At 45.9% G+C, this 27,406-nt stretch overlaps 1 protein-coding gene and 1 pseudogene across 4 annotated transcripts; both read left to right on the top strand.

Annotated features, from left to right (window-relative positions):
* Positions 1-24,114, top strand: ELF5 (E74 like ETS transcription factor 5). Of its 4 annotated transcripts, none has more exons than XM_016133098.2 (7): positions 1-112; positions 6,909-7,036; positions 17,873-18,106; positions 19,052-19,102; positions 20,757-20,825; positions 21,794-21,989; positions 22,498-24,114. In XM_016133098.2, exons 2-7 carry the CDS (start codon positions 6,913-6,915, stop codon positions 22,592-22,594), a joined length of 771 nt encoding a protein of 256 aa, XP_015988584.1. In that variant the 5' UTR covers positions 1-112; positions 6,909-6,912; the 3' UTR covers positions 22,595-24,114. The 4 variants fall into 4 exon arrangements, with proteins under 4 accessions (XP_015988584.1, XP_036076654.1, XP_015988583.1 ...); XM_016133097.2 differs by lacking the exon at positions 1-112 and adding an exon at positions 2,288-2,521; XM_016133099.2 differs by lacking the exon at positions 1-112 and adding an exon at positions 2,329-2,432.
* LOC118603145 lies at positions 5,652-5,770 on the top strand (annotated as a pseudogene).
* Positions 24,115-27,406: the final 3,292 nt, after the last annotated feature.

Genomic DNA, 27,406 nt, shown 5'->3' with positions numbered 1-27,406 from the left:
TATATCACAAGGCTACAGGTGCCTTTATCTCCACTGTACGCCGGTGCTGGGAGCACCTGCCTTCTCTTGCCTTGAAAGCCTCCTCTTTGGACCTAGTCACCGCTGTCCTCACGTAAGCACCTTTTCTTTGCTCTTTTGGATGGATTGTAAGGGGTGTCAGGGCTTAGAGGCTCGGGCCGGGGCCTGGGTCTGTTTGTCGGTCCCCAGCTTCAGTCTGTTAGTCCACCTACCAGTTCTGTCAGTCACGGCGTCTCCCGGGAGCTGTGTGACAGGGATTTCACTGCTCGCCTGAGAGAGACATTTTTGCCTCCTCAAGCTGTGTAGCCACCCACCCTCCCCTCAGGAGCCCCCACTCCCTCTGGATCGCTCGACTAAACCAAGGGGAACTCAGAGGGAATGTGTACAGGCACTCAATTCTCCATGCTTCGTAACGCTATCTTTAGGAAGGAAAGCTGGATCTTACCCTGAAAAGACCTTCAGCTTCAAGGAAAGCCCACCTCCCCCTGGCTAAATTCTTCCTTTCCCCATTGGCCGGCTCTTGGTCCCCACTTTAATACAGAGAAAATAAGCTGTCTTATTACTATATGGGGCATTTTTTCAGGAATTGGTCTGTATGGAATAGCTTAAAAGAAACCTATTTTGTCCTCTCACACCACCTCAGTATAGAATCCTTCCAGAAATGCAATGATTAGGGTTTTCCCACTATATTCTCAGACATTTTTCAAAGGCTCTGCAGTTTATGGGGCTGGGGGACGAGGCGGTGGGGTTGGGGGAACCTATGCATGCTCCCCCTGCTGGTAGCCTCTGGTAACACATGCTTTTCATCTCAAACTGAAGCTGCAGACTGACTTTCGGATGTGCTAAATAATTTTACAAACCCAAAAGGATGTCAGAGATTACTAGGTACAACCTCTTCGTTTTACAGATGAGGAAACTGAGCCTAGAAAAGTAAAGCGATTTAGGGAGACAGCTTTGTGTTTCAGTCTAACCACCCATGAAAAGGGGTTGTTTGCCGCCCTGAGTGAAAGCTTCATTCTCTTGTCCTCATGTTCCCTGTGAGAATGTTTTTCATGATTCAGTGTTCTCAGCGGGCGTTTTCACAGTTTGGTTGGCTTCTTCCCTCAGAAGTCCTCCGATAACAACCTTTTAGATACACCGATGATGATCAATTCCACACCTCTCCCCCAAGAAATAAATCTGTGTCCTGTACCCAGTCCTCTGCATATATTATCTAGTTTTATTAAATCCTCGGGACACTGTGACAAGTTCATGTTAAAATCCTCATCTTAGAGATGAGCTCGGAGGTGGTCAGGATTTTTATATGTCACACCTCGTATGAAACAAAAGTAATTTTGACAGGCCGAGTAGTAAGAAGCATGTGTCCCAAACATGTGTCCCATGTTTCTTGACTTGTGGGTGGCTGAGGTAGAATTGAATCCCCAATGGGTTTAATCCAAAACGGACAAGCTTTGCATTGGAGCTCACTGTAAACTGTATGGAATACCTTTTGTGCGTCTTTGCTGTGCCTTCAGTAAAACAACTAAAAACGAACTACCAAGCTCCCTAAGCAAGCTAAAGAAAGGGGAAGAATCCCTTGGCAAGCCGTCAGCAAGTCAGTTCTCCCAGCTGTTCTGGTTTCTCCCAGAAGAACAAACACTCAAGCACCCAACCCACAATTCTTTAACGGCAAGTGTTGAAATAGTCCATTGGGATTTCCTCCATGTGTCCCTTCTTGGGAGGTCCAAAGAGTGGGAGATCGACCCTGCCTTGCCCACAGAACTCAGGACCACGTGGACATTCTGGTGTCACTGTGGCTTAGAAGGAAGAAAAAAAATTTTTTCTTCCCAATAAGACTGCTCAGATGGTGGGATCCTTTATCAGCGGTCCCGAACACTTTTGGCACCAGGGACCAGTGCTCCTATGAGAATTTAGTGCCTGGTGATCGGAGGTAGAGCTGAGGTGGTGATGCTGGCGCTGGGGAGCGGCTGCACACACAGGTGAAGCTGCACTCGCTCGCTCTCCACTCACCTCCTGCAGTGCGGCCTGGTCCCTAACAGACCACGGGCCAGTACCAGTCCACAGCCTTGAAGGCGGGGACCCCTGCTTTATACCCTCACAGCCTGGTTCTACCAGGTAATGTTTTGGTGCATAAACAGCCAATGTGTAGATGCTTAATTGGGTGAATTTTTGGTCACATGGCCAGAGTGACGTTGATGATCTCTGCCAGGGTCAGGAAGGAATTTTCCTCTTCTAGCAAACAGGCCAAGGCTGGGTGGTTTGCTCCTTCCCTCTCTCTCTGGAAGGCTGAGCAGAGGTGCCCGGTTACTCAGGCCATGGGCACCACACCTGTGATGGCTGCCTCTGATTTGTGTAGGGTGAGAAGTCCACAGGCCTGTCCCTCTGACTGTGTGGAGTCTTCTTGTGCACACTGGGTGAGTGAGCCAGCTCTCAAAAGGGTTAGGAAGGCCCTGGAGTCATCGGGGACCTCAACCTCTATGCCATCGCTGTCTCGTTCTGAAAGGTACCTGCGGCCAGCCTTTCTCATGCACGAAAGGGAACCCACCCGATCCTTCCCCCTTGTGTGGATTATGTTTGATGCTCTCCTACTTACTAGGCAGTTAGAATGGTGTCCACATTTGGGGAAACTGATTCCAACAGCTGTGGGTCCATTGATACGCAGTAAGCGAGGGTTCAGAATGCATGAGGGGCCTGGATAACACAGGTAAAGAATATCCGGAACCCACTGCTGCAAGTCATGGGGAAAGGAGGAACGGAAGGAGAGGAAATTGAGGGGCCTTTTCAGAGCTAAAAGTTTAACATCTGCTGGTAGTGGTCTGATGAGCTTGCTCGACCACAATATCCAAATACAACCAACATGTATGCGGACATGGATGAGTGCACGTGTTTGGGTGTGCTGGCCTAGTCGGGAGGGTGCCTAAAGAAAATCACAGAGCTAAGGCGCAGCCTGGAGTCCGCCTCGTCAGTATGTTCATTTAGTAGATGAAGAATTGAGTCTTGGAGAGGTGCAAAGGCAGAATCATGACTCCCAGTCCAGTGCTCTTTCCATGACGACAGACCAGCCAGTGCAGCTAGAACAGCAGGCCTAAGACCCTCCCTAGATACCTCCTTCTTGTCCTGCTGCTGACTCTAGGTCTGACCTAGTGACACTCAACTCTTTTTTTTGTTATCGCCTCCACCAAGGAGATTTCTTAGATAATTTTTTCTTAAATGTCTCCCTCCCCCCCATGAAATGTTAATACCATAGAAATACTGCGTATCGTTAATGTACTATGGCTCCTTGGAGGCTCATAAAACATAATAACAGCTACGATTTTTTGATCCCCAAGAAGAAATTTTTTCCCTCTGGGGTCAATATTGCCCCCACTAGGAATGCATGATCTCACTTCAGGCCTGGCCCTACCCATCACCGGGCCTCAATGTCCTTGCCCACTCTGTCCCGCCGACATTAAAAAAATCTTAAGAGCTAAAATGTTCATATATTGCAAGGATCCTAGAGGGCTTAAGAAGCTGGGCTACTGAACACAAAGCAGCCATTATTCCTGAACTCTCACACCAGAGCATGCTGGCCAGGCAGCCCAGGTCTTTTGTGGAAAGTCCAAGTTAATAATATCCCCTCCTATGCAATAGCGGGGAGAAACAACCTTCTGTTGCTTTTATAAAAACATTTTCCCGAAAAGCAAGAAATAACTGCAGAAGAAAAACAGCACGTTATACAACTGAGAGAGCCCTTTAAGAAAATTTAATGGGTCTCATTGGCCATAGAAGGAATTACAAAGGGAATCAGATATAGCTCTGTGTAAGGCACTAGAGAGATTACAGAGCAAGTGAGTGATCTGGCATAAGGGAAAAAAAAAAATTCTTAAGAGTGGTAAATTTCCTTTTTCATCAAGAACATTCCTAATTTTGATACGACTAAATTCAATTTACCAACTGACTTTCACGAGCCATACGTCCAGTGTAGATGAGGGAGCACTCACTCCTGCTGTCGCGTTTTTATCTGGAGGACTTTCTTACGGACATTGACGACCTGGGGATGGTTTTCTATTTTCTTCCATGTGGAGTGCACCTCTCCTTTCTCCAAACCCACCATGAAGGACATGTCAGAAGTCTGCCATCTTCTTCCTCATGGGGCCCAGAGGGGAAGGGGCTTTTTACCTGGAGCACTCAGTTAGGGGAACTTTCCTGAGCTCAAGTCCAGAAAGTGGAAGGAACTTTGTGCTCCAGGGGCCTTTCCCTTTCTCATAACCTCCTACTCCCATCCCTCTTTATCCTGCCTCCTGCTCAGGATATAAAACCAGCCAATCCGTGGGAAAATCAGAGTCCAAACCCAGGCAGCCTTGACCTCTGTTTGATACAACTCCCAGGGAGAGATCCATGAACATGATAATCCGCCCTGCAGTTAACCCTCTCTGGGAGGACACTTCTCCGTGGGGTCTGGTGACTCTTTCTTAATGGCACAGAAAGGTGCCTACCTGTGAGAATTTGAACTCAGTTATTTATCTATGTCAGGAGCGCAATTCTCATGCATATTTGATGCTAACTATTCTGGTCGATTTGCAACCCCCCCCAAGCAATTGGTCTTTGGTTCTGTAACCTCACAACTCAGTCCCCTCTTGGTACTAAGGTCCTATTTGATATGTTAGTATACCTTGGATGTGTCTGCGGGCAGATGTGACCATGAGTGTTTTTAGAAGGAAACACAGATGAGTCAAGAGTCAGAAAACTTAAGAACTCTCTTCATACATTATAATGCCATTGGCTGTGTGACCTTGAGCAAGTGCCACAAATTCCCCGAGCCTTAAATTTCTAAATTGTAGAATGACGAGGTGAGGGGAAAGATGCGACCGACTCGGTATTTTCCAACATGTGCTACTCATGCCATCCGTGACACACGGGGCAAACTTTTACTTAAAGGAATAGACAGCAAATATTTTAGAATCTGCAGGCCAAAAGATAACATCAGTGATGTTATGGCCGTGCTTATATAACCATTTAGTATGTAACCATTTAAAAATATAAAATAAGTCTTTAGCTGCAAGCCACTCAAAAATAGGTGGTAAGCTGGATGGGCCTGTAGTTTGTATTTTGCTAACTTCTAATTTAGGTGGTGCACGGATGAACAATTTTCATTTCAATGCTTATGTTTTAATTGTTATGTGTGTTTAAAAAAATACTGACATTTTATTTATAGTGGTGATACAAGGTTTTCCTCTCAAACAAATGTATTTATGTTAAAACAAAAAGGGAATTGATTTTTAAAAATATATTAAGTAAATTATCGTAACGGTAGACAGATGACTAAAGTTGGGAAAACACTAGAATAGATGATTGATAAGCTCCTGGCCATCTTAGAATCCCATGTGTTCAATATCCCAAGACCCGGAATCCAGTCTCTGTTCTGAAACTTACCAGCTGTGTGATCTTGAGCTGCTGTGTCTCCTTTGCAAAATGTGAGAGTAGGAACACCCTATTTCATCAACATTACTATAAGAAGAAGAAAAGGGAAGCTGGGCAAACAGATTTTTATAATCCACTAGACATGTATCTTTTTGTTGTTGTTGACTTGTGGGAATACAGGAAGCAGCGAAGAGAAACTTGCAGGATGAGACTTGTGTGAGCAAGTATGCATCCACTACAGGCTTGCCACCCTGAGTGTGCTCAACCCCATCTGATCGTGGAAGCTAAGCAAGGTTGGGCCTGGTTAGTACTTAGATGGGAGACCATCTAGGAAGAACAGGTGCTGTAGGTGTTTTCTTATTTAAAAAAAAAAAAAAAATGCATCCAGCTGGGGCTGTCGCCCAAATTCCACCGAGCTCAGTGGTTTGGATTATGTTACCTGGTATGTCACAATGTCCATCCCTCATATATAAAATGGAACAAGTACCAGAACCTGTCTCAGAATGGTAGTTTTGAGGAGACCATGAATAAAGAATGTAAAGTTCTAAAGTGCTCAGCACGGAGTCCAGCACGGAATGTGTGTAATAGTTTTGATGGTTCCTCTCTGACCCAAAACCCCAGGATGGATGCGCTGCAGAATTCAGAATTCTGCAGGCAGTAGGAAGGTTATACAGTGCGTATACTGCAGAACGCAGAATACTCCTCTCCAGATATTCCTTTTACGACTCCTTAAACACATTAATATTCCTGCAGTGTGTCACATGACTAGCCATCAGGTAGAAGAAATAAAATTGTAACTATAGTTATAAAACTATATAGAATATAGTTTGTATATGCATCATTTGTATATAGCATATAATGTATATATTTATATAGATGCATAGATTAACATATATATAACAGTATATAAAACTCTGTAACATTGATTCAGGACTATTTTTAGCTGGGAAATAAGTTTGCACCAAATACACACACACACATACACACACACACACACACACACACGCACACACATGCGCGCGCACTTTCGGTTTCAGAGCTCTCAGATTTCAGAATTTTGGATAAGCATTTGTGGGTTTATAACAACTCTTGCCCTGTTTTTCAGAAGCATATTGTAAGACATTATAAGCCAGAGTTCAGGGGTCAGATGTGAGTAAATAGGAAAAGTAAAGACAGGAAATGTTGCATAATAAGAGCCCCGATCCTCAAATACGGCTTTGCCTCTTACTGGTCATGTTACACAGGCGATCGTCTCAGCCCCTCAGCCTCAATTTTCTCATCTATGAAATGGGGATGGGGAACAAACCTCACGGGATTAATTGATGTCATCGTGGAAAGTACATGGGGTGGGGGGGAGGGTGCCTGGCTCCTAGGAGTCTGCCGGCTTGTGTTTGCTCTCATTATTAAAACCAAGGGTGGCCTGCTGTGGGCTCCTGCGGGGTGGCTCCTGGGAGTCGTTTGCCTCCTCACAGCCTCTCCCGCTGTTGCAGGGTGATGTTGGACTCAGTGACACACAGCAGCGCCTTCCTGCCCAACACGTCCTTCTGCGACCCCCTGATGTCGTGGACCGATCTGTTCAGCAACGAAGAGTATTATCCTACCTTTGAGCATCAGACAGGTGCGTACATCTGGAGAAGCCCATCTGAGCTGACATGGGCTGGGGCAGAAAGTGGTGCTGGCCTCGGGCGGGTGACAAGCACATGCTGGGGGGCTGCAAATGCAAGCTCTCACCAGTGTTCAGTGCAGAGGGCCAGGGGAGGCCTGGGCGGAAGGCAGGGCAGCTCCTGCAGAGAAGACAGCACTGGAACCCTCACCCTGACCCCTTCCTGTCTCTGAAGCCTTGGGAGACTCTGCTAACCTCCCTGAACTTCATTTTGCTAACAGGTAAAATGGAGATGATAATACCACTCTCTTGAAGTTACTATATTTAAACAACATAGTGGAAAGAAATGCTTAGCCCATAGCCTAGTACACTGTTATTGCTTGATCTTCATGGGTTTAGCTAACATATACTGAGTACTAGCTATGCACCAGACCCTGTGCCAAGCACCCATCTCATCCTTATAGAAGCCTTATGAGAAACAAACAATTATTATTCCCAATTTACAGATAAAAAAAACTGAGGCACAGAGAGGTTAAGTGACTTGCCCAAAGTCTCAATGTTAGTTAAATTTCATGCAAGTTGACTCGAGCACCTGAACTCTTAATTATCCTACATGGTCATCTTATAAATGACATAGAGCTGTGGTTATTGGCATTAATATTATCATTACTCTCTGAGATTCTATCTCCTTATCCCTAACGCAGGAATGATGAGAGTTACTGTGAGGATTAAGAGAGCCAAAGTGTGTAAAATATGTAGCCCGGCCCAAGCAAGTGCTCAGGAAATAGGAGCACGCCCCCAGGCCACCCTCCTTACCCTTCCTCCTCTCTCACCCCAGTTTTCGCCACCTGAGAAGGAAGCACAGGGTCTTGTGCCAATCCCCTGCCAAAGAGAGGCCAGCTGAGCTCCGCCCCAGAAACCCTCTGAGGGCCTCTTTCCCCAGGTGCTTGGGTGACTGCACCTCACAGCAAACCTAGCCAGACTGCTAGCACCCAGGTGCACACCCTGCTGGGAGGCGGTGATGCAATTGCTAATCAAGCCTTCAGTCCTCGAAGAGCCTTAACCCTGTGCACTCCAGCCTGTGGCCTGTGGCCTGCGGGAGTCCACGTTCAGAGCTGGGAGGCTGGCTCAGGAGGCAGAAGGCAACATTCCCTGAGGGAAGAGTCCAGGAAAGGCCAGGCCTCCGAGGATGCTGTGAAATGTCCACCACCACAAGAAAGCCCCAGCCTCCAGGCCAGAGGCCAGGGCTGCACACACAGGCTGGAGGCCCTTACCCATATAACTCAGTGGTGCACCCACTCCCAACCCCCATCCCCTGCGCGCATACACACATGGCAACTGGCACCCTGATCTGAAGGGTCCAGGTAACTGCGTTTCAACCTGATTCATTCAGATACATACTACAATTCTCCCTTAGCCCTAAGAAACGCGTCATTCCCAGAGAGGCGATGAGAAATGTACTCGATCTCTTCCCCTCAATATTTGATGAAGAGGCTAAATTCGAAGGAGGAATATGGTGGTGGCTTTCACATCCACGTCCCCTCTCCATGTGGCCCACGATGGTGGGCCCAGCTCCTGATCCTTCTCTCCACCCACGACCTGCCATCCTGGGAGCCCCCTCTTCCTGCCTAGTCTGCAGGGTGGCAACTGGGGTGGCGGTGGGAGGGGGTGGATCGGCCGCCTGCCCCGTGCGCTATCCCAGGCGTCAGCGCAGCAGCCTCTGCAGCCGTCAAGAGCTTGGACGTGAACCAGGCTCCCGAAATGCTAAGTCTGGCTTTGATATTTAATAACTGTGTCATCTTGCCTCTCGCTCCTCAGTTTTCTCAACTGTAAAATGGAGGTAGTAATAATGCCTACCTTAGAGAGTTGTTATGGGGGGCGGAAATGAGTTAATAAGTGTGAGGTGTTTGGGACACAGGCAGGCACATGGCAAGCGCACAGAAGTGTCCTAAGAGGAAGGATTCGTTTCAGTTCGGGATGAAAAGCTTTCGGAGATGGATAGTGGCGATGGTTGCACAACGATGAATATGCTTCATGCCACGAACCTGTACACTTAAAAAAGGGCTAAAACAGTAAATTTTACGTTATGTGTGTTTTACCATAGTGAAAAAAAATGAAGAATTAATCAATTCGATCGCGAATACAATTGCCAATGTGGCTTAAATCCGACAATCTTAGATAGACAGACACAGTCTTCTCCTGTTTGAGGCCTCTGTATTTCCATCAGTGTAAAGAGGGGTTGAACCAGGTCATTGCGAGCATCTCTTGCAGAAGCTTCTCTGATTTCTGCATCAGGCAACATCGTAGATACAGCTCTCTTCCCCCATCACCCATTGAGAGAACAGAAATTCCTACCAAGGTGAGAGACCAATGGGAATAAAATAGCCCCCAGGAGTGATCCAGCTTCCTAGCAGAAGGAGGAACCAGACTTTTGATGGCCATTTGGCCGTCTGCACTTCAGAAGGAGCTGAGTGTCTCTGACCTCCTAAAGGTCAAAGTTTGGAAGTCCCTAGTGGGCACCTGGGTGAGCTTCCTAGGCGCTGGCTCTCGTCGGAGCACACTTGTGGGAGGACAGCCTGGTGGCGCCTTTTGTCTTCCTCTCACCCAGAGAGACGACGACACATCAGTTTGCATGTCTGAAAAGCTCCCCTACATCCCTCTGCGAACTCCACACGCTCTGCGGTCAGCGGGCTCTGAGATACCTCTCCTACCTCAGGGGAGATTCCATTTCAAATTCAGGGTTGTCTCAGTGGCAGCTTCCTGTTAGAAGCCAAGCTCAAGGGCCGGCCCTGCCACTTACCAACCCCATGACCTTGGGTGGGTTTTATCTAAGGCCTCTGAGATTTACTTTTCCCAGCTGGAACAGTGTCTGCCTCCTAGTGCTGGAAGGACTGACAGTTTCCACGCACCAAGTGCGTAGCAAAGAGCCTGGCTCTTGGGAGATGCTTACCACAGCTGGAAACAGCTGGCGACTCCCAGGTAATAGAATAGTAGCTTTCTCTCTCCTCTCTTCATTTCTCATGTTGAACAAAAGCAGCAAAGGTCTCCATCTCGACCTTTCCAATTCAGAATTTTTGACAATTCAGGCATTCGAGACCAAATGGAGAGAAAAGGAGAAAGCAATGATGTGCCCACTGGTCAAATGATGTCTCTGAGAGGGCAGGCAGAAATACTCAACATAGTTAGGAAAACCAGCTGTTCTTACAACCTTTTCAAATGGCTTTCACAGAGGGTAGCTGATTCCGTGCTAACTGCAAAAGATGTGATCTGCTCTTAAAGGAGGACTTCTGCGTGGCTGTACGGCAGGCTTGGGAGTGGACAGTCAGATTGCAAAATATTCCAGAATTTCATTCATTTGCCTTGGCCTTCCCTTTGGCTCTTAAAATAAAATTTAAAAAAAATTACAAATACTGAAAAAAATTGTCAAAGGGGTTGCTGTGCATATTTCACATGCATATGATATTTTTAAAAGATTATTTCTGCAATCGAGTTCCAGCAGCCAAGCATTGAACAAGCCGTGGAGCATCCTGGCCTCAGGCCTACTTTCTGGAACTCCACCCTTAACCTCCACACACCCTTCCCCCATCCCCCATGGCCAAGGTGGCCACGCCCACACGTAGTGCCCCCTTTGCTTTGGAATCTTTGTTTCTACTTTGCAGCAGGGTTTCTAGGTTGGGGCAGCTCTAGGAGTTCCTGGAAGGTCCCTCGGGGACAATTGAAAAAGACAGGCTCCAGCTCCCCAGCTTCTTTATTCTTTCCCTTAAGCAAGGCTCCTGTACTTTCATTCTGAAGATAGCACAGCATAGTGGCTATCAAGCCTTGGGGACAGGAGCTGGAAGATACCTATGTGACCTACTCCCAGCTCTGCCACTTGTGTGTGACCTTGAAAAGGGACTTCAGGCTCTGTGCCTTACTTTCTTTATTTACTTTGTAAGATGGGTAGAGTGATCTAGGACCTGATAGCATTGTGTTCAGGATAGCATGAGAAAACTCAGAGTGTATCATGGTGTCTGGCACATACTAAGCACTCAACAAATCTATTGGCTATTATTACACAATGGGAGACTTTATTTGAAGAAAGAACTTTTTTTAAAAGGTGTAAAACCCACTGATTTTTGTTTTTACTATCCAGAAGATCAGGGAGAGAGTTATTTGGGTCCCTTGAGGGCTTTTCTAAGCAAGATTCATAGAAGTTTGAGAGCACATGCAAAAGTAAGAGTCTAAGAATTTCTAAATCAAAAGCAGATAAGTAAGTACAAGATCACTGGAAAGTCTGAGGTGAGTGCTGTGGCAATAGTCACCTTGCAGGACACCCCAGGGAGAAGCCTCACTGTTTGCCACCCTGGCCCGTCCTGCACACATCTGGGGCTTCTGGGCCAGGACCACTGAGGGGCTGGTGCTTTTCACCCCTTGTTATCTCCACACACCTCAGCCATCCTTTCCCGTCTCTTCTCCCTCCAGTTTATTACACTGCTCTGGGCTTTTTTTTCTTTTCCATCTCCTGGTCTAAATCATTCCACAAGCTTGGAAGGAAAGCCAAGAAGGGCTGGACCTGCTCTGGAAGGAAACCTAGAAGCAATTTATCATTTCAGGTTTCCCCTCGTAAAGTCCTTCCTCTCGGTGACAAAGATGCAATTGATGGTGCCCTGCTATCCAGTTCACTCACTGGCTCTCTTCAGTGCTGCCCTGGGCAAAAAACTTTCCCAATTCCCCATGCTAATAAATCATGCTAATTATGGTCGGTGGAAGCTGTCTAACTCCGGCCTCCTCTGACATAGACTGTCTGCCTCTCCCAAGCTGACCCCTGGGCTGGCTTTGTTCTGGCTGTCCCTCAGCTAGGCTGGCTGAAGGCCCAGGAAGGAAGGTCTTATTTCCCTGGGAACGAATGTAGTCCCAAAATAATGACTATTAATAAGTGACTTATACCAAAAGCTACTGCCATCTAGATATCTGAGCTAAGTTCTCTCCACATATCATTTCTTTACCTTTTCACACAGCGAACTTCCTTAGAGGTAAGCACTATTATTATTCCCATTTTACAGATGAAGGGAGCTGAGGTCCAGAGAAGTTAGGACACTGTAAGGACTACACAGCTAATAAGTTGAAGAGCCAGGACCACAGATTAGGAAGGTCCATCGCCACAGCCCAAGCTCAGTTACTCTGCACAGTCCTACGACTCCCATTGTAAAGTCCTTTTCACGCCGAGCCAGATGACAGAACCCTAGGATGGAGGATGGGAACAAGAGTCTGGTTCATTTAGCTTCACAGACTTTCCCATCAATGCTCCCTGATCAGCAGAGGTGAAATCAGGTTGTCTGCCAGAGGATCGAGGGACACAACTCAAAGCTCTAAGCTCGAAGCACTTCTGCAATCTACAGGTTTTGCATTCTGCTCCATATCTATTTTGTTGTAATAAAAAAAAGTCCAAACCTCCCCCTAAATTCTTGCTTCAAGTGAGGCTCCAAAAAAATGAATAGTGTTGGCTCCAACATTTATATACAGAAAGGATTTGGGGGCAGCAATGCAATTGGGAGAGATGGCGGGACTTGCCTACAATTTTTTTTAAAAGTACTTTGCATATGACTGAGAAACTATCAAGTTGTCCACAGCAAAGATGGCAGTGGGAATAATGGATCCACTCTCTGGCATTTGCACTAAAGGTGCACAGGCTTCAGTTATCATGGGCTTCAGTTACCCCTGCTGCCCTCTGTCTACCCTGGGGACTTAGCCCCTACACTTCCATTCCAGTTTCAGAAGTATGGGTCCAGAGTATGTCCTGATCATGAAGCATTTTATAAAGTCACACAGCTTCAACCTGTGTTCCCATATTTTGAACAGCATTGAACACCTAACTCATGCTAGCAATACAAGGACAAATTGGCATGATTAAGTATATAGTATCCTCACTTTTTGTAACGAAAATAAACCTAAAACTCTGGAAAGGGACAGAGCTGTGGGCCTAAACACACACACACACACACACACACACACACACACACACACACACACACGGGCGGGCGGGCAGAGAGAGAGAGAACATATTAGAAGCATCTGAGGAAATGCAGTTAAAGTAGTGCTATGGGTAGCCCCCATATTAACAAGTATAAGTGGACGGTATTTAATGGACACTTACTCCATTCCTCTCCTGTTTTAAGCACCTTCCATGTTTTAATTCATTTAATCTTTTCAACAGCATGGTGAGGGAGGGCCCATTTTTCCCACATTACAGATAAGTCCCAAGAAGGCAGGTCCATGAAATGCCAGACCATGTACTTTTTCAACTTTTGGGGGGAATCCAAATAACAGGAACCCTGGTTTCACGTGCTAGAGCAGAGATTTTCAAGGAGCCTTCTGGAGCTAAGGAAGGAAGCCATCTAGTACCTTCATCTCAACTTCCAGAAAAGCAGTGCTCCTTTTTTTCTAAATAAGTTTTAATTTGAAGAAAATACTATTCAACTAAAAAAAAAAATTAAAACTGTAGCGTGCCCATTCTAAACAATAATCTCAAAGGAGACAGCTGCCTGAAAACATGTGAAATTTTCTATGGGAGAGTTTTGTTTGGCCGTCAGAGTGTATTTTAAAAATTAAAACTCTCGCTAGCATTTAAAATTCATGAAATTTCACATAACGGTCTGGGCCTGGCCACACAGGGCCCACCTTCCCGCCCGGCAATGGCCAAGCAGAGTTGGGCAGCAGCTGTCAGTTTGGCATGAACTTTCTAATTCCCACCGTCCCCTCCTGAGGTCACTTCGGAGATGAATGTCACCTGCTGACTCTGTGGGCCAGCCCAGCTCTGAAAGCTCAAGTCCTCCTTCTGAATTTATTTATTTTTTTAATTTTATTTATTTATTTGTTTAATTTTTTAGGTGAGGGAACCCTTGCAAAGACCTTGTCAATTTACAATCCCTTATTTTTTTATGTTTTACGCCTACAGTAACTGGTCTTTCTAGGTGGTCTCCCATCCAAGTACTAACCAGGCCTGACCCTGCTTAGCTTCCGAGATCAAATGGGCTCCTTCCGAATTTAATCCCAGTTTATAGCACACCACTTGTGGCAGTTCCCCCAGAATTGCTTCTTTTAGCTCTTCAATTCTTCTTCCCAGTACAGCTGGCCTTAAACAAGAGTCCTGACCCACTTCCCACTTCAGAGGAGCTGTCCAAGCCCACTGTTTAACGGTGGCCCGTGGACATTTGGATGGAGTCTACCAGGCACTCGGTGCTATCGTCCCTAACTGGTAGACATTGGTAAAAGGGTCTCAGAGCTCAGCTCCTCCACAAAGTTTAGATTATTTTATAAATGGTAGATGCATTGAGGAAACACTTTACATTTCCAGATTAAAGGTAACCTATTCTGTGTGTGTATTACCCTTTCTTTCATTTGCTCTGAGTTCATTTCTTCCAAGGAGCAAAAGACTCTTCTTTGGGTCATTCACTGGGGTTGCAAACATTGTCATCATGTCTCTCAATCCTTTTTCTGACTTTTCAAATTTAGATTATATTGAGAGAGAATGTGTATGTATGTGTATACACACACACACACACACGTCTGCATTCATCAAATCTTTTTCAGTCAGTCTTCAAGATGTGTGTCCAACTTAGTCCTCCTCAACCAAGTAGAGTGAGGCATGATATGATGTAAAACTCCCACATACACAGAGGGGAGAGCTGGCCTGGGGCCTGACTCCCTTCCTGACTAGCTGTGTGGCTTTGGCAGACTCATATAACCTCCCAGAACCTCAGTTTCCTCACTGTCAATTGGCTATAAAAACCACCTGGCATCCATCCAGTCAGTCACACTCTCTGGGCTAGGCAGTGCTCTAAGCACCCCTGACTCGGGGCCCGCGAAGCTGAGCCTGCCTCCTCTCAGGGAGCCCAATATCTGGGGAAGGGGAGAGTGTGAATCCTTCTAAGAAGGGCACTTGAGATGGGGGGCTGCGTAGGTAGGACAGACTCCCAAAGTGGGGTGTGAGCTGTGGTCTTGAGGGTGAGCAGGAATTAGTTAGAAGAAGGCAGATGGGGACCTCATCCTAGGCAAAGGGCAGCACGTGTGGACAGAGGCTGAACCAGGAAGGACTGTGAGGGAGTGACGGGGGCGCGGGAAACCAGAGGCCCAGGTGAAGCAGGCCATTCTCGCCCTGTCAGCCTCACCTCTGCGGCTCTCCTCGTGAGGATGGGACCGTGGAAACACACGGAAAAGCACCCCATGAAGTTGTCTCTTTGCCCTCCATGTCGCTGAGAACTGCCATTTTCTTTGTGGCCCTGGGGCTGTGGGAGGGACTCTCCCTGTAAGGTGAGCCCCGTGCTTGGCACCGGCCCTGGCTGCCCTGCAGGGGCCAGCCGCACACACAAAGCCTGCTCTGTGTGTGAGCATCCGAGGAGAGCTGCGGAAGAGGCGGCCTGAGCCAGCAACCCTGTCCCCGGTGCCAGTGCCCACCTCCGCCCAGGCCCTTCTCTGAACCCTTCAGGCCCTCTCGACTCCCAGAAACAACATGGTCATCCTTCAAGTGCCAAAGAAAATAATGAGGAGGTGGACGTGGAGAGGGGAGGGGAATGGGGGCTTGGCGAAGCCTTTCCGTGAAAAGGAGTGAGCTGTGTTCTCTGACCGCAGGGCACCGATAGCCATCTCCCCATCTCCGTCAGGGCTCAGCTCAGCACCAAGGGCAGAAAAATTTCAAGGCTCCTAACATCTCCTCAGAATATCAGGAAAGTCAAGTCCCCCTCCGCCACCCCCCCAGGTTTACTCAAGCCAGAAATGAGCACATGAAAGCACAGACCAGGCTGGGGAATGGCCACCCTATTTGCAGGAGGCACCCCCTGAGCAGGTGGGCCGCTCCAGCCAGCAGACAGTGAGCCAGAGAAGAGACGTGGGCCTCACCTGCTGCACTGCTCTCCTCAGCCACCAGGTAGAGGTGACATCAGCCTCAGCCATCCTGGCAGAATATCGACTCTGATATCCTCATGTGTATAGAATTCTGATTAAAAATTTCATAAATTTTTAAAAATCTATTGTTTGAGTTTGACTGCCCCTCAATCTACACCAGGGTAGGAAAAGAGATTTCTGGAAGGCCTCTGAGTTATATAGAGAGCCTCAGTTTCCCCTTTGGGAAGATCTGAGGAACTTGAGATGCTGACACTCAGGGGGATGCTTAGGGAGCCGTACACCTGACAGGGCAGAAAACCTAGCTGCCTGGGATAGGAAGCTCCACAGTTCCACAGGGGACAGTGACAGCAAATGCAGCATTTGAAGGGGGCAACAGAGTAGCCTCATTGCCATTTCCTGTGGAGACTAGCTCATGAGTGACCTTGTCTGTTCTGGACTCATCCGAGCCTTTCTCCTCAGGCCCTTAATTCTCTCTAGCTCTCTGACTGCCTCCACCTCTCCCTCCATGGTTCACCTCTTCCCTGTGCTGACCCTCTGAGGACCAGTGTGACAAAGTGGGAAGAACATGGCTTTCAAGTTCAGACTGGGGTTCAAATCCCGGGTCCACCACACACTGGCTGTGGGATCTTGGGCAAGTCCTCCATGACCCTCGGGCTCCTCATCTGTGACTTCCCAGAGGGCAAGGACCAAACCTCTTACTTACCGTGAATCCTGAGCACACAATTTGTTGCTTTGCCTATAGTAGGTGTTTGATCATAATTTTAATAATAGCATTAAAATCTTCCAGGCTCTGTTCTAAGTAATTTTACATATATGAACTCATTTAATCCACAGAACAACTCTATGATATAGGTGCTATCATTACCTCCATTTTACCAGTGAGGTACCTGAAGCTCATTTATTGAATGAATGGGCGAATGAATGAACGGCAGTGGCAAGAATTATTCATGTCAAAGAGCTTGACCAAGTACCTGGTACATCGCCCCTTCCGTACCCTGTGTCTGCCGCCCTTTCTGTTTCTCCTGGCATTAGGACGGGGCTGTTGAGCACTCAGCCTCGGCTCTGAGCCAGGCCCGGCCACTTCCCAGCCTCCCATACGGGATGGCGCCCACCCCTGTCTGGGTGTGTACAGGGTTCCTCTGAAGATGTGAAGAGGCACTGGTCTCAGAATAGAAATTCTTCAGAACATCACCAAAAACACACACAAAAAAATACAGTAAATTCCTCCACTTTCTTTTCCCCCAGAGGAGCCTGCTGTGGAGGTCCAAGTCCTATTGGACTCTGGGCAACATTTCACCAGGCAGAGGCCCTTGGCACACGATGTCCAGAGACAGTGCATAAACCAATGGCTAGTGTTGGCAGCTGTCCATAGGGGTAGAGGAAATCAAATCAGCTTCAAATGGCACCTGGCACACAGTAGGAATTTAATAACTATTAACCTGATTGATAATTTTCTATGTACCAAATAGCCTATGTACATGAATCTCAAACTGCATAATAGCTCTGTGAGTTGGGCATATTTTCTCCCTTTTACAGATGAGAACATAAACTTAACGTCTAGACCTGGCCCAAGTAGAAAGCCGCAGAACCAAGATTTGAACCCAGGCTTGTCAGGCTCCAAACCCTGTGCTCTTGGCTCCATGTTGTCTGAAACTGAATCACAGATGGGCCTTGTTCTTCCCCTTGTAAGCAGTGAAACTAGGCCTGGGCACTCACAAGCTGCGACTGGGTTTCTTGCCTCTGTCATTCCCTCTCCTGCCCCAAAGTTCGCTGGTTGGATCCAGTCCCCTCTGGTTTTCACTGCAGAATAGAAGGTGACCTGAACCCCAGCAGAACACTCTAGGGCTGGTGGCGCTTTCAATTCATGGAGCAAAGGGTGAGGATGTTAACATAACTAGAGCCACTTTCAGGGGGCCTTTCGAAGGCTCCCCTGAGGGCCATTGTCCCTCACTTCTCTCTCCTCTGGTGTAGCGTGCGACTCATACTGGACATCTGTCCACCCCGAGTACTGGACGAAACGCCATGTCTGGGAATGGCTCCAGTTCTGCTGCGAACAGTACAAGCTGGATACCAACTGCATCTCATTCTGCCACTTCAACATCAGCGGGCTGCAGCTGTGCAGCATGACGCAGGAGGAGTTCATTGAGGCGGCCGGCGTCTGCGGGGAGTACCTGTACTGCATACTGCAGAACATCCGCTCGCAAGGTCGGTGTCCAGGGGCCGGGACCTCAGGGGAGGGACCCCATGACCCCATCAGGTCCTTCCCTGCCATGTGACTCCCACAGCAAACTTTCATTCACTGGACTCTGTTGGCCAAAATCCCATTCACCAAAATCTCTCGATACCCAGAGGAAGCTCTCATGTGCTAGAACTGGAGACTGTAGGAAAAAGGGAGCAGTTTACGGGAAAGCAAATTGAGTGCATTTTTTTTTTAAAGAAAAAAAGAAAATTAAATTCAAGGACACCCAGCTAGAAAGCAGGTGTCCTTTGGACTGTGCAGCTTCATGAAAACACGATCTGAAATTCCTACTTCACCTCCAGCCCACCCATTCTCCAGAGGAGCAGACCAAGGCCCCGGCAGCCTCCCGAATCCTCATTACATTCTCCTGTCAGGTCGTACGCTCCTTGTGGCCTCCTATGTCTATTTTCTCCTTTGACCAGCACCCAACCAGCATTCAAAGTCTTGAGAGATTCGAGGCCAGGTCATAGATCAAAGACTCTTAAAGCCATAGGGGAGCTCAGTGGTGGTTTTGTCATATGTCGTCAATGAGGAACACAAGCCCAAAGACTGAGTGACTGGGCAAGGCCCCACAGGGGTCAGTGGCCCGGCCCGGCCCAGAGCCCAGGCCTCCTGGCCCCAAGCCAGGACTCACTCCCAAGCCAGTGCCCACTCAGAATCTTAGAGGCTGCTGGGGCACCTGGCCTGAGGGCTCTCTCCAGATGGCCTTTCAAAACAGAGAGATTGTCACCTTTTGGGCCTGGCTTCAGGGTGTCCCAATAAAGGCCAGATTGTCTCCAGGGTTCCTTCTGAAATAAAACCACCCCATAGATGGGAATCACTCCCCTTCTCCTCAGCACCTCCTCTCCGGGCCTGGCCAGGGAAAACGAGGATTGCATGATATAATTTGTGGATTTCTTTTTCTTTCTCAGGTTATTCCTTTTTTAATGATGCTGAAGAGACCAAGGCTGCCATCAAAGACTGTAAGTAGCTGAGTTCGAGCTGCTCAAGGCTCTGCTGAGGCTACTATTGGGCACATGGGCGTGATCATTCTTTTAGGACCACATGAAATGTTGATGACCTGAAACAATCACAGACTAGAAGAAGCAGGAGGAATGCAATGGACAGAGCCTAGGATTTGGGTCTATGACTTCTGACCCTCCCCCAGACTCGGTTTCCCTATCTATAAAATCGTGTGCAAGTTCGAGAAACAGTGCATACAAAGTGCCTAGCAAGTGCCAGCCAGCAGAGATGCTCCCCCAAACTGGTATCCGTTAGCAATAATAATCGTAATTACTAACCACTAAAGGGCTTGTGGTTGAACGTGTCTACAAAAAATCAGAGCTCACTAAGCAGGTTGACTTTGTAATTATAAGGTGATAAGAGAACCTCAGATGGCCTTGTTGATTCTGAAAATTAGCCCTCACTGTTTCACTTTTGCAGATGGGGAATGTTTAGGAAAGGAAACTTTGGAGCTTTCATTTTTTTTACGATGATGATGATGATTGCTCCTAGTTGATGAGCCCCACACAAAGGCTCTGGCCTCAAGGCCAGGATGTGACATGGCTTCCTATGAGCCAGGCCCTGTGCTGGAATCTTTACAGTCATTGTCTCAGGTAATCTCTCCTATAACCCTATAAAACAAGTCCTAGTACCATAGCCTTTTCACAGGATAAGGAACTAAAGCTTAGAAGTTAAGGTGATAAGGTTAGAAGGTGACAGATGACCCTAGCATGTCTAAATCTGAAGCCCTTAACTCCTTTGCTTTCCTCATCCATTTTTCTTTCTCTTTTCATTCATTTGACGAACACTTATTGAACACCTACTATGCGCCAGGCCCAGCGCCAGGCACTGGTCTCTTTGCTTTTACTTGTGCCCCTTCCAGTCTGTTCTCCACGCACTAGCCAGAGAGATGGCCTTAAAGTGTGGACCTTGTCAAGCTCCAAAGTCTTCTCTTTACTCTAGGAATAAATCCTGAATCTTTACCAGGGCCTGCAAGGAAGGCCCTATGTAACCTGCTGGCAGCCCGGTTCCCCAGCACCATCATCCACCCCTCTGCCCGGGGCCCGCTGCACACCTGCCTCACTGGTCCTCTCTCCGTGCTTGACTCTGCATGGGCTGGAACACTCTCTCCCTCCTACTCACGCGGCTCCTTCTCATCTTTACCCATCTGTCAGCGTAAATGTCTCTTTTTCATGAGGCCCTCCCAGGCCTCTCTGTCGCAATAGGTGCTTTTCACCACCTTCATTCTCCATCCAATCTCTCTTTTCCTTCCTGACACTTAAAACTACGGACAATGGTTCGTTTCATTTGCATTTACATTTTACCTTGCCCATTAGTCCTTAAATCCCACGTGATCAAGGCTGAGTCTACCTTGGTCGATCTTGTATCCCCAGCATGGAGCCCAGAAACTGGCACGCAGCAGGTCCCCGGTGTTGAATACAAATGTTCCTTAAAGACAAATACTGAGTCTTGGGCATCTTTGCACCTCCCACATACTAATGTTCTCCAAAGCATCTAGCATGGTATCGTCCACTACAAAGATCGTTCAACTAATATTTTCTCATTTTGGTGTGATTTGAGGTCTGAACGTGGCCTCTAGATTGCTTCCTACTACTGTAACGCATTCTATTTCAGATGCTGATTCCGGCTGCTTGAAAACAAGCGGCATCAAAAGTCAAGACTGTCCCAGTCATAGTCGAACAAGTAAGTGTAGAGACGCCACTTTTCATTTCTAATTTCTTAAAACCATGAGACAAAGTAATCCCCTTTCACAAGCTCTGAAACCGAATGTTTAAGTGGGACCAGTGACTTCCCAAAGCAGGTAGTGAAGAAGTTGACGATTTTTATAAACGTAATCAAATTCACATTTATTTCTTTTCACTTGGAAATGGTACTATAAAAATTAAAATGAGGACACAGTTTTCTAAACATGCGGAATTCCTGAATAAAGGTTTATTTGTCCTGGTCTGCTGAGGGCCCTTCTCACTGAACTCCTCAGGGACGACAGTAGAGAAAACGCCATGAGTTGGCAATTCTGGTAGCCTTTCCCAGCACTGAGGCAGATCCACCCAGTGCAGAATCGGTCTGCTAGGCTTGGTTCTAGCCACTCGATATGTATTAGCTCATAATCCTATAACCTCTGTCATGAGATAGGTACTCTTATTATCCCATTTTACAGATAAGTAGAGATTATGATTACAGATCTAGGAAGGGGTGAATTCAGGCAGCTGGACTCCAGAACCAGTCTTTACCACAACACGGTGGAACAATGGAAATGCCAGCTTTTCACGACAAACAGGACTATAGGATTGGTCCACCCAGACAGTTGTGGCTATGGGATAACAACACTGCCTGCCAGCATGAATGAAAAGATTGTTTGATGGTCATTTCATTAATTCCGCAAGAATTCGTGCATGGTTCCACAGCAAGGAAAGCCTGTAAGCCACAGTGTTGCTGGTCAGCGTAAGTTTGGTGCCCTGAATGTGTTTTGTGATTTCTTTACTCGAAGTCAGACATTTCACAGCTCGGTAAGGTTCTAAGCAGAGCGCTCCATCATAATCGTGGGGAAGAGCCCTACAAAGCAGCAGTTCTTGTGGGTTAATGAGAAGTTGTGCAACGCTTATAATTTAAAAAACAAAATTAAGTAACTTTTTTTTTTTCCTTCTCATAAGGCCTCCAAAGCTCTCACCTATGGGAATTTGTACGAGACTTGCTTTTATCTCCTGAAGAAAACTGTGGCATTCTGGAATGGGAAGATAGGGAACAAGGTATTTTTCGGGTGGTTAAATCAGAAGCCCTGGCAAAGATGTGGGGACAAAGGAAGAAAAATGACAGAATGACATATGAAAAGTTGAGCAGAGCTCTGAGGTAAGTTAATAGCATGAGATGCCATGAGCCTTCAGGCAGTTATATAAAGTGGCCAGCCATAGAAAAAATTGTGTTTGCAGCTTTTTTTTTTTTTTTTTTGATAAATGAAAGAGTATGAGACAACACTTTCAACACTTTGGTTCTTAGTTACAGGTGGGATTATGGTTTGTAAAGGGACACGCCGTCTTTGGCAGTTTTCTGCAGGATCACTCTGAATCCAGGCCATCTCACGCATACCCGCAAAACACCATCTTGTACGCAAGCACACGCGCGCTCACACACACACACGCGCACACACACACGCACATATTCTGAACTGAATGTGGTGAGGTTCAGTCTTCAAGATGTCTGGGAAAGGTTTAAGTGTAAGTTGATAAGAGGGTGTGAAAATACCAGAGTAACCAAAGAGCAGCCTTGTCACCTGAGAGGAGGGAGGAGAGTGTTTATGTTCTGTTGTTTTCCTGAGGTGCAAACCCTCCCCACGATTCTCTTCTGCTATTTTTCTCAGGTACTACTATAAAACGGGAATTTTGGAACGGGTCGACCGAAGGTTAGTGTACAAATTTGGAAAAAATGCACACGGGTGGCAGGAAGACAAGCTATGATCTGCTCCATCATCGAGCTTATGTTATGGATTTCTGTCCTTTAAAACAATCAGATTGCAACAGACATTTGAACGTCTTTGTTTTTGTCTTTTAAACCTGCAAACGTGCTGATAAAATTTCTCCACATCTCAGCTTACATTTGGATTCAGAGCTGTTGTCTATGTGGGGGTGATGGCAACAACCCTTGAGAAATTCTTTTTTTTTTCTCAACCTGAGAGGAGGAGGAGGGGTGATCTTTTGTGGTACCTTGAGCAAACATTACCTCCTAATCAAGAGATACAGAACCACAGTAGCCAGTGCCATTGGTGCTGCTCAGAGAAAAAGGATCCAGTTCTGCCATTAGACCCACCTAGCTCTCCCATTCCAAAGGCTCCAAAGTGTTCACACATTTATTTAACTGCGGCAGCTCACAAAGGGGAAAAAAGTGATTGGTTTGTAGTTAATATAGTAGGAGGGGGTGAGATGTGGGTAAGACAAACATACTGTAGATTTTAAATCATAAGTCGAATTCCATAGGAAAGCTTCTTAATTAGTGAAAGAGCTAAGCCATCGAGCTCGTACATCACTGGGTTTAGCATAGGTTGATAGTTCGTTTCTTAACCAGAACATTTTTGCGGCCACTCAGCCAAACTCCCAGGACCATCCTTCTAGAGTAATACACTTAAAATTAGGCACATTCTTAATTTTTGCTGAGTTCCCTCCTTTCCCCCACCCCACCCCATCTTCTCCTATTGGTGGGAGGCATCAGATATGCAAAGAGTTAGTCAACAGACATATTGGTTCACAAATCACCATCATTTACGTGATTCGAGCTGTCAACGCGACTTTGATAAAATCGTTATTCATTGATTCTGTCTGTAGCCAAGCTGTTAAACCTTTATAGAACTAAGAATATCCTGACAACTCTGTAATAGCAAATTAAATCATGTCTCTTCTGTTTTGTCTTCCTACCTGACGGGTACTCAGGCTCCAAAACACGTATTTCCTTGACAAAAATAGCGACAGTGAATTTACACAAGCAAATGTTCACGGGTTAAAGTCTGCACTGACCTTTCTTATGGGTCACTGGTAGGTAAGCCTAGTTATAGTGACCTATAACTAGGTAGACAGCCCAGGACTTCCCCTTTGCCAGAGCAGGAAGCTTCATGGGACAAGGCACTGAACCACACACGATACAGGCTGAGGACCTCCATGCTTAGAGTTTAACTTCAAAAGTAACTTGTTTTAAAAAATGTGAATTACTATAAAAGAATCTATTTTTGGATTCATATGTTTTCCAGGTGGATATAGTTTGTAAACAATGTGAATAAAATATTTAACATGTTAAACCGTCTCTGTATTGTTAAATTCAGCAAAGCAGACAAAACAAAGCATTGATAACCTGTAAAACCTTTGATGACCCTTCCATTCCCTAGCTTTAGGAGATGGAGATTTGTATAGAACGCTAAAAGATATAAAAAATGTATAGGAGTGATCCTATCCAACACCTTTACATCTTAAGGCAGAGGTCATCTCAAAAAAGAAACATGGGGCCTACAGATGTATTTTTGTTTGGTGCGTGTGCGCGCACACACACACTTTTTTTTTTTTTGGCTTGTTATTTTAAGGTTTTGTTTTGTGTCTTACTATGAATTAGTTGCCTTATTTAAAAATAAGATTTACAGAAAAATCTAGATTTCCAGCTTCTTTTAAAAACTCAGATCTGGCAACACTAGTTTCTCAGCTATTTATAGCAATAATTTTCTTTGGGCAGAGCATTTGGTAACCATTTTTACTGCCTTCCAGAGTTTGGCTTTGTTCTTGCACTATTGTTGTTTGTTTCATACATCCAGAAATCTCGTGTACTTTGAATTTGGGACCCCTGTCCTGGCCATCTGAAGAGGTAAGTACCATATTGATGAACTGGATCGAAGCCCGCAATCCAGTTGAAAGAAAAGATTGTCCAGGATTTTGGAAATTAGCTAATAGAAGGGGAACTGGGAGTTTTCAAGCAAAGAGCTTGGCAGAAGCCAGCGGCTCAGGGGAATGGTGGGGACCGAGGTGGGGCAGAGAAGGCAGTGACAGACAGGACGGAGGACTAATACATTACCTACGAGAGGCTGCCCCAACCCCAGATATCAGGCAATTCAGAGAATGAAAAAAATGAATTTTGTAAAACCATTAAACCAGCATCCTCTTTGTATTAGTTTCCTAGGGCTACCCCAAGACGAATCACCAAATTTTGTAGCTTAAAACAACAGAAATGTATTCTCTTCCAGTTGTAGAAGCTGGAAGTCCAGAATCAAGATAGTGGAAGTGCTATAGGACTTAAGGAAGAACCTTAGGCTCTTCCAGCTGCTGGTGGCTTAATACATTCCTCAGCTTGTAGCTGTAAAATGCTAATCTCTGCCTCTATCTTCTATGGCTTCCCTCTCCTCCTCCCCTTGGCTCTTTTAGAAAGACACTTTTCATTGGATTCAGGGTCCATCTGGACAATCCAGGGTGAGCTCATCTCCAGATCCTTAACTTAATGACACTAGCAAAGGCCTTTCCGCCCCCCCCCCCCCCAAAAAAGGTCACCTTGACAGTTTCCGCAGTTTGAAATGTGGACATATCCTTTTGGGAGTCATTATTCAACCCGCTATGCCCTTGAAAATGTGGGTTTTACTTAAACATATACAATTCATTAAAGAAAAGAAAATATGAAGGACTGTTTAAAATACCACATTATATGCAAACACCACCAAAGCAAAACAACAAAAAATAAAAACAGACAATGCAAAATTCACTTACCAAATAGTCAAATGAGGGAATAAGTATTTCCTTTGTATAAAGGATCCAAACAGAGGTTTTTCCACAGCAAACTTTTCATATGTTCATATGTGATTTAAAATTCTCAAAAATTCAAAAGTATACAGAACTTTTTGAATTCACCTCTGCTAACCCTTCACATCTTTAAAATTTCTGATAAGAATTTTAAACCTTCAAAACCTGATGTTTTATCAGATCATTTAAAGCAGAATTTGACCCTTTGCCTTTTGGTAATACCATGAACTAAGATGCGAAGAAATGGCTTACCGGCTTGCCCATTATTTTTTTCTCTCTCTCAGAAAAGTGCTAAGAAGTTCTTAAAAACTCATTTCCTTAGGGGAGATTACAAATTAGAGTGATGCCCCCTTATCAGAGAAAGAAAAAATTAATGTGCTATTAAATAGATTTCGAACACTGAATTCAAAATGAACAAGGCGATCCTTCACCGCTTTGAAAAGCCCAGACCCAGTCTTCCTTTCAAAAGAGCAAGTAATAGATTGTAAAACATCAAGAGTTGCTTTTTAGAGAGTGGTGTGCCCGAAGGTAAGTGAGAATGCCTTGAGAGAAGGTGAGAATGTGAGAAATGAAAGCACGTGTCCACACCAAATCGGATTCACAAATAAATGCTCATAGCGTTATTCATCATAGCCCCAAAGTGGAAACCACTCAGACATCTACCCACCAAGAACAGGTTAAAAAAAAAAAAAATCCATTCATACATCAATGGACACTTAGGGTGTTTCACCTTTGGCTATTGAAAATAATGCTGTGAACATGGAGTGTACACTATCCTCTCGTCTCTGCTTTCACTGCTTTGGGGTATATACCCAGAAGTGGGATTGCTGGATGAAACCATCAGAGTTTAGTGGCATGGAAGTCGTTGGTAACCTTGGCGAGGGCAGCCCGCTTGAAGTAAGTTCGAGAGAAGACAGAAGATAGAGGGGATAGCAAAGAAAGGCAACTGTTTTAAGGTATTTTTCAATAAAGAGGAGCAGAATGAAGGAGGCAATAACAGGAAAGGCCGAAGAGATCAAGAGAGAATTTGAGAAGATTCCTAACAGCAGGTTCGCATGTGAAGAGGAATGATACAGAAGAGAAGGAAGAACTGATGAACCAAGAGAGGGCAGGGATAATTCCGGAGCAGGCGGGAGGCATGGGACCAGTGTGTACATGGGGGGCTGACCTGCATCTTTAGCAGAGCTCATCTCTGTCAACAGGAAAGAAAGAAGAGCACGCGGATGTCAATGCTGGCAAACTGGAGGATTTGCGTGGCGGGACTATAAGGACGTTATCCTATCCTCGATGAACTAAGGAGCTGAGAGGGAGGGAGAGAGACAAGTGGGAGAATTTACTGGGAAAGGAAAGACAGATTTCCAGGCAGTGCCGAGGGTCCACTTGAGGTTCATGGTCAAATTTGTAAAAGCCCAGTCCACAAGGCTGTGTTTTGCTCCAGCCACAGTCATTTTAGTGCAGGAGCTAAGTAAGAGGTGTACTTTACCAAAGCTGGGTTCTGGAGTAATTATTATTTTGAAATATAAATTCTAAACAGAGTAAGAAGGGAAGAAGGGATGTAAAAAGGGTAATGACCAGTAAAGGTTCTAGTAGTGTTGAAGAACTGATGGGAAGGGAAGGTCTCTACTAGATTGTTCAGACATATTCACACACGCACGCAATGCAATCGGCCCCATGGATAAGAGTACATTTCCTCAGCCTCTGACTTTGGGCTTAGTCGTGTGACTTGCGTTGGCCAACATTAGTGAGCATGACATGAACAAAGACTTGAAACTTGTGAAATTGGAGCTGCAATCCCAATTTCCTGAGAAAGGGAAAAAAAGTAGGTTTCCTTTCCTTGCATTCTTGTACTTTTGCCATCATTACTAGCTAGCCATCACCATTGGACCCATGTATCTTAATGTCACTTTAAAGGAATATAATTAGGTAGTATCTCTCAGGAAGTAAAACCTAACTGGGGATGTTTACCTCATCACTATTTATCTTTGAAAATTACAAAAGAGGTCTCCA

The sequence above is a fragment of the Rousettus aegyptiacus genome, unplaced genomic scaffold (genome assembly GCF_014176215.1).
Source record: "Rousettus aegyptiacus isolate mRouAeg1 unplaced genomic scaffold, mRouAeg1.p scaffold_m13_p_5, whole genome shotgun sequence".
NCBI lineage: Eukaryota > Metazoa > Chordata > Mammalia > Chiroptera > Pteropodidae > Rousettus > Rousettus aegyptiacus.
This window is presented reverse-complemented; position numbering and strand designations above follow the sequence as displayed.

Bases quoted from the DNA above. Each gene is read 5' to 3' on its own strand.
- ELF5 (XM_016133097.2), top strand. From the start codon at position 2,334: ATGGGCACCACACCTGTGATGGCTGCCTCTGATTTGTGTAGGGTGAGA. The intron at 18,107-19,051 runs GTCGGTGTCCAG...TTTCTTTCTCAG, and splicing joins GCAGAACATCCGCTCGCAAG to GTTATTCCTTTTTTAATGAT. The intron at 20,826-21,793 runs GTAAGTGTAGAG...CCTTCTCATAAG, and splicing joins TCCCAGTCATAGTCGAACAA to GCCTCCAAAGCTCTCACCTA.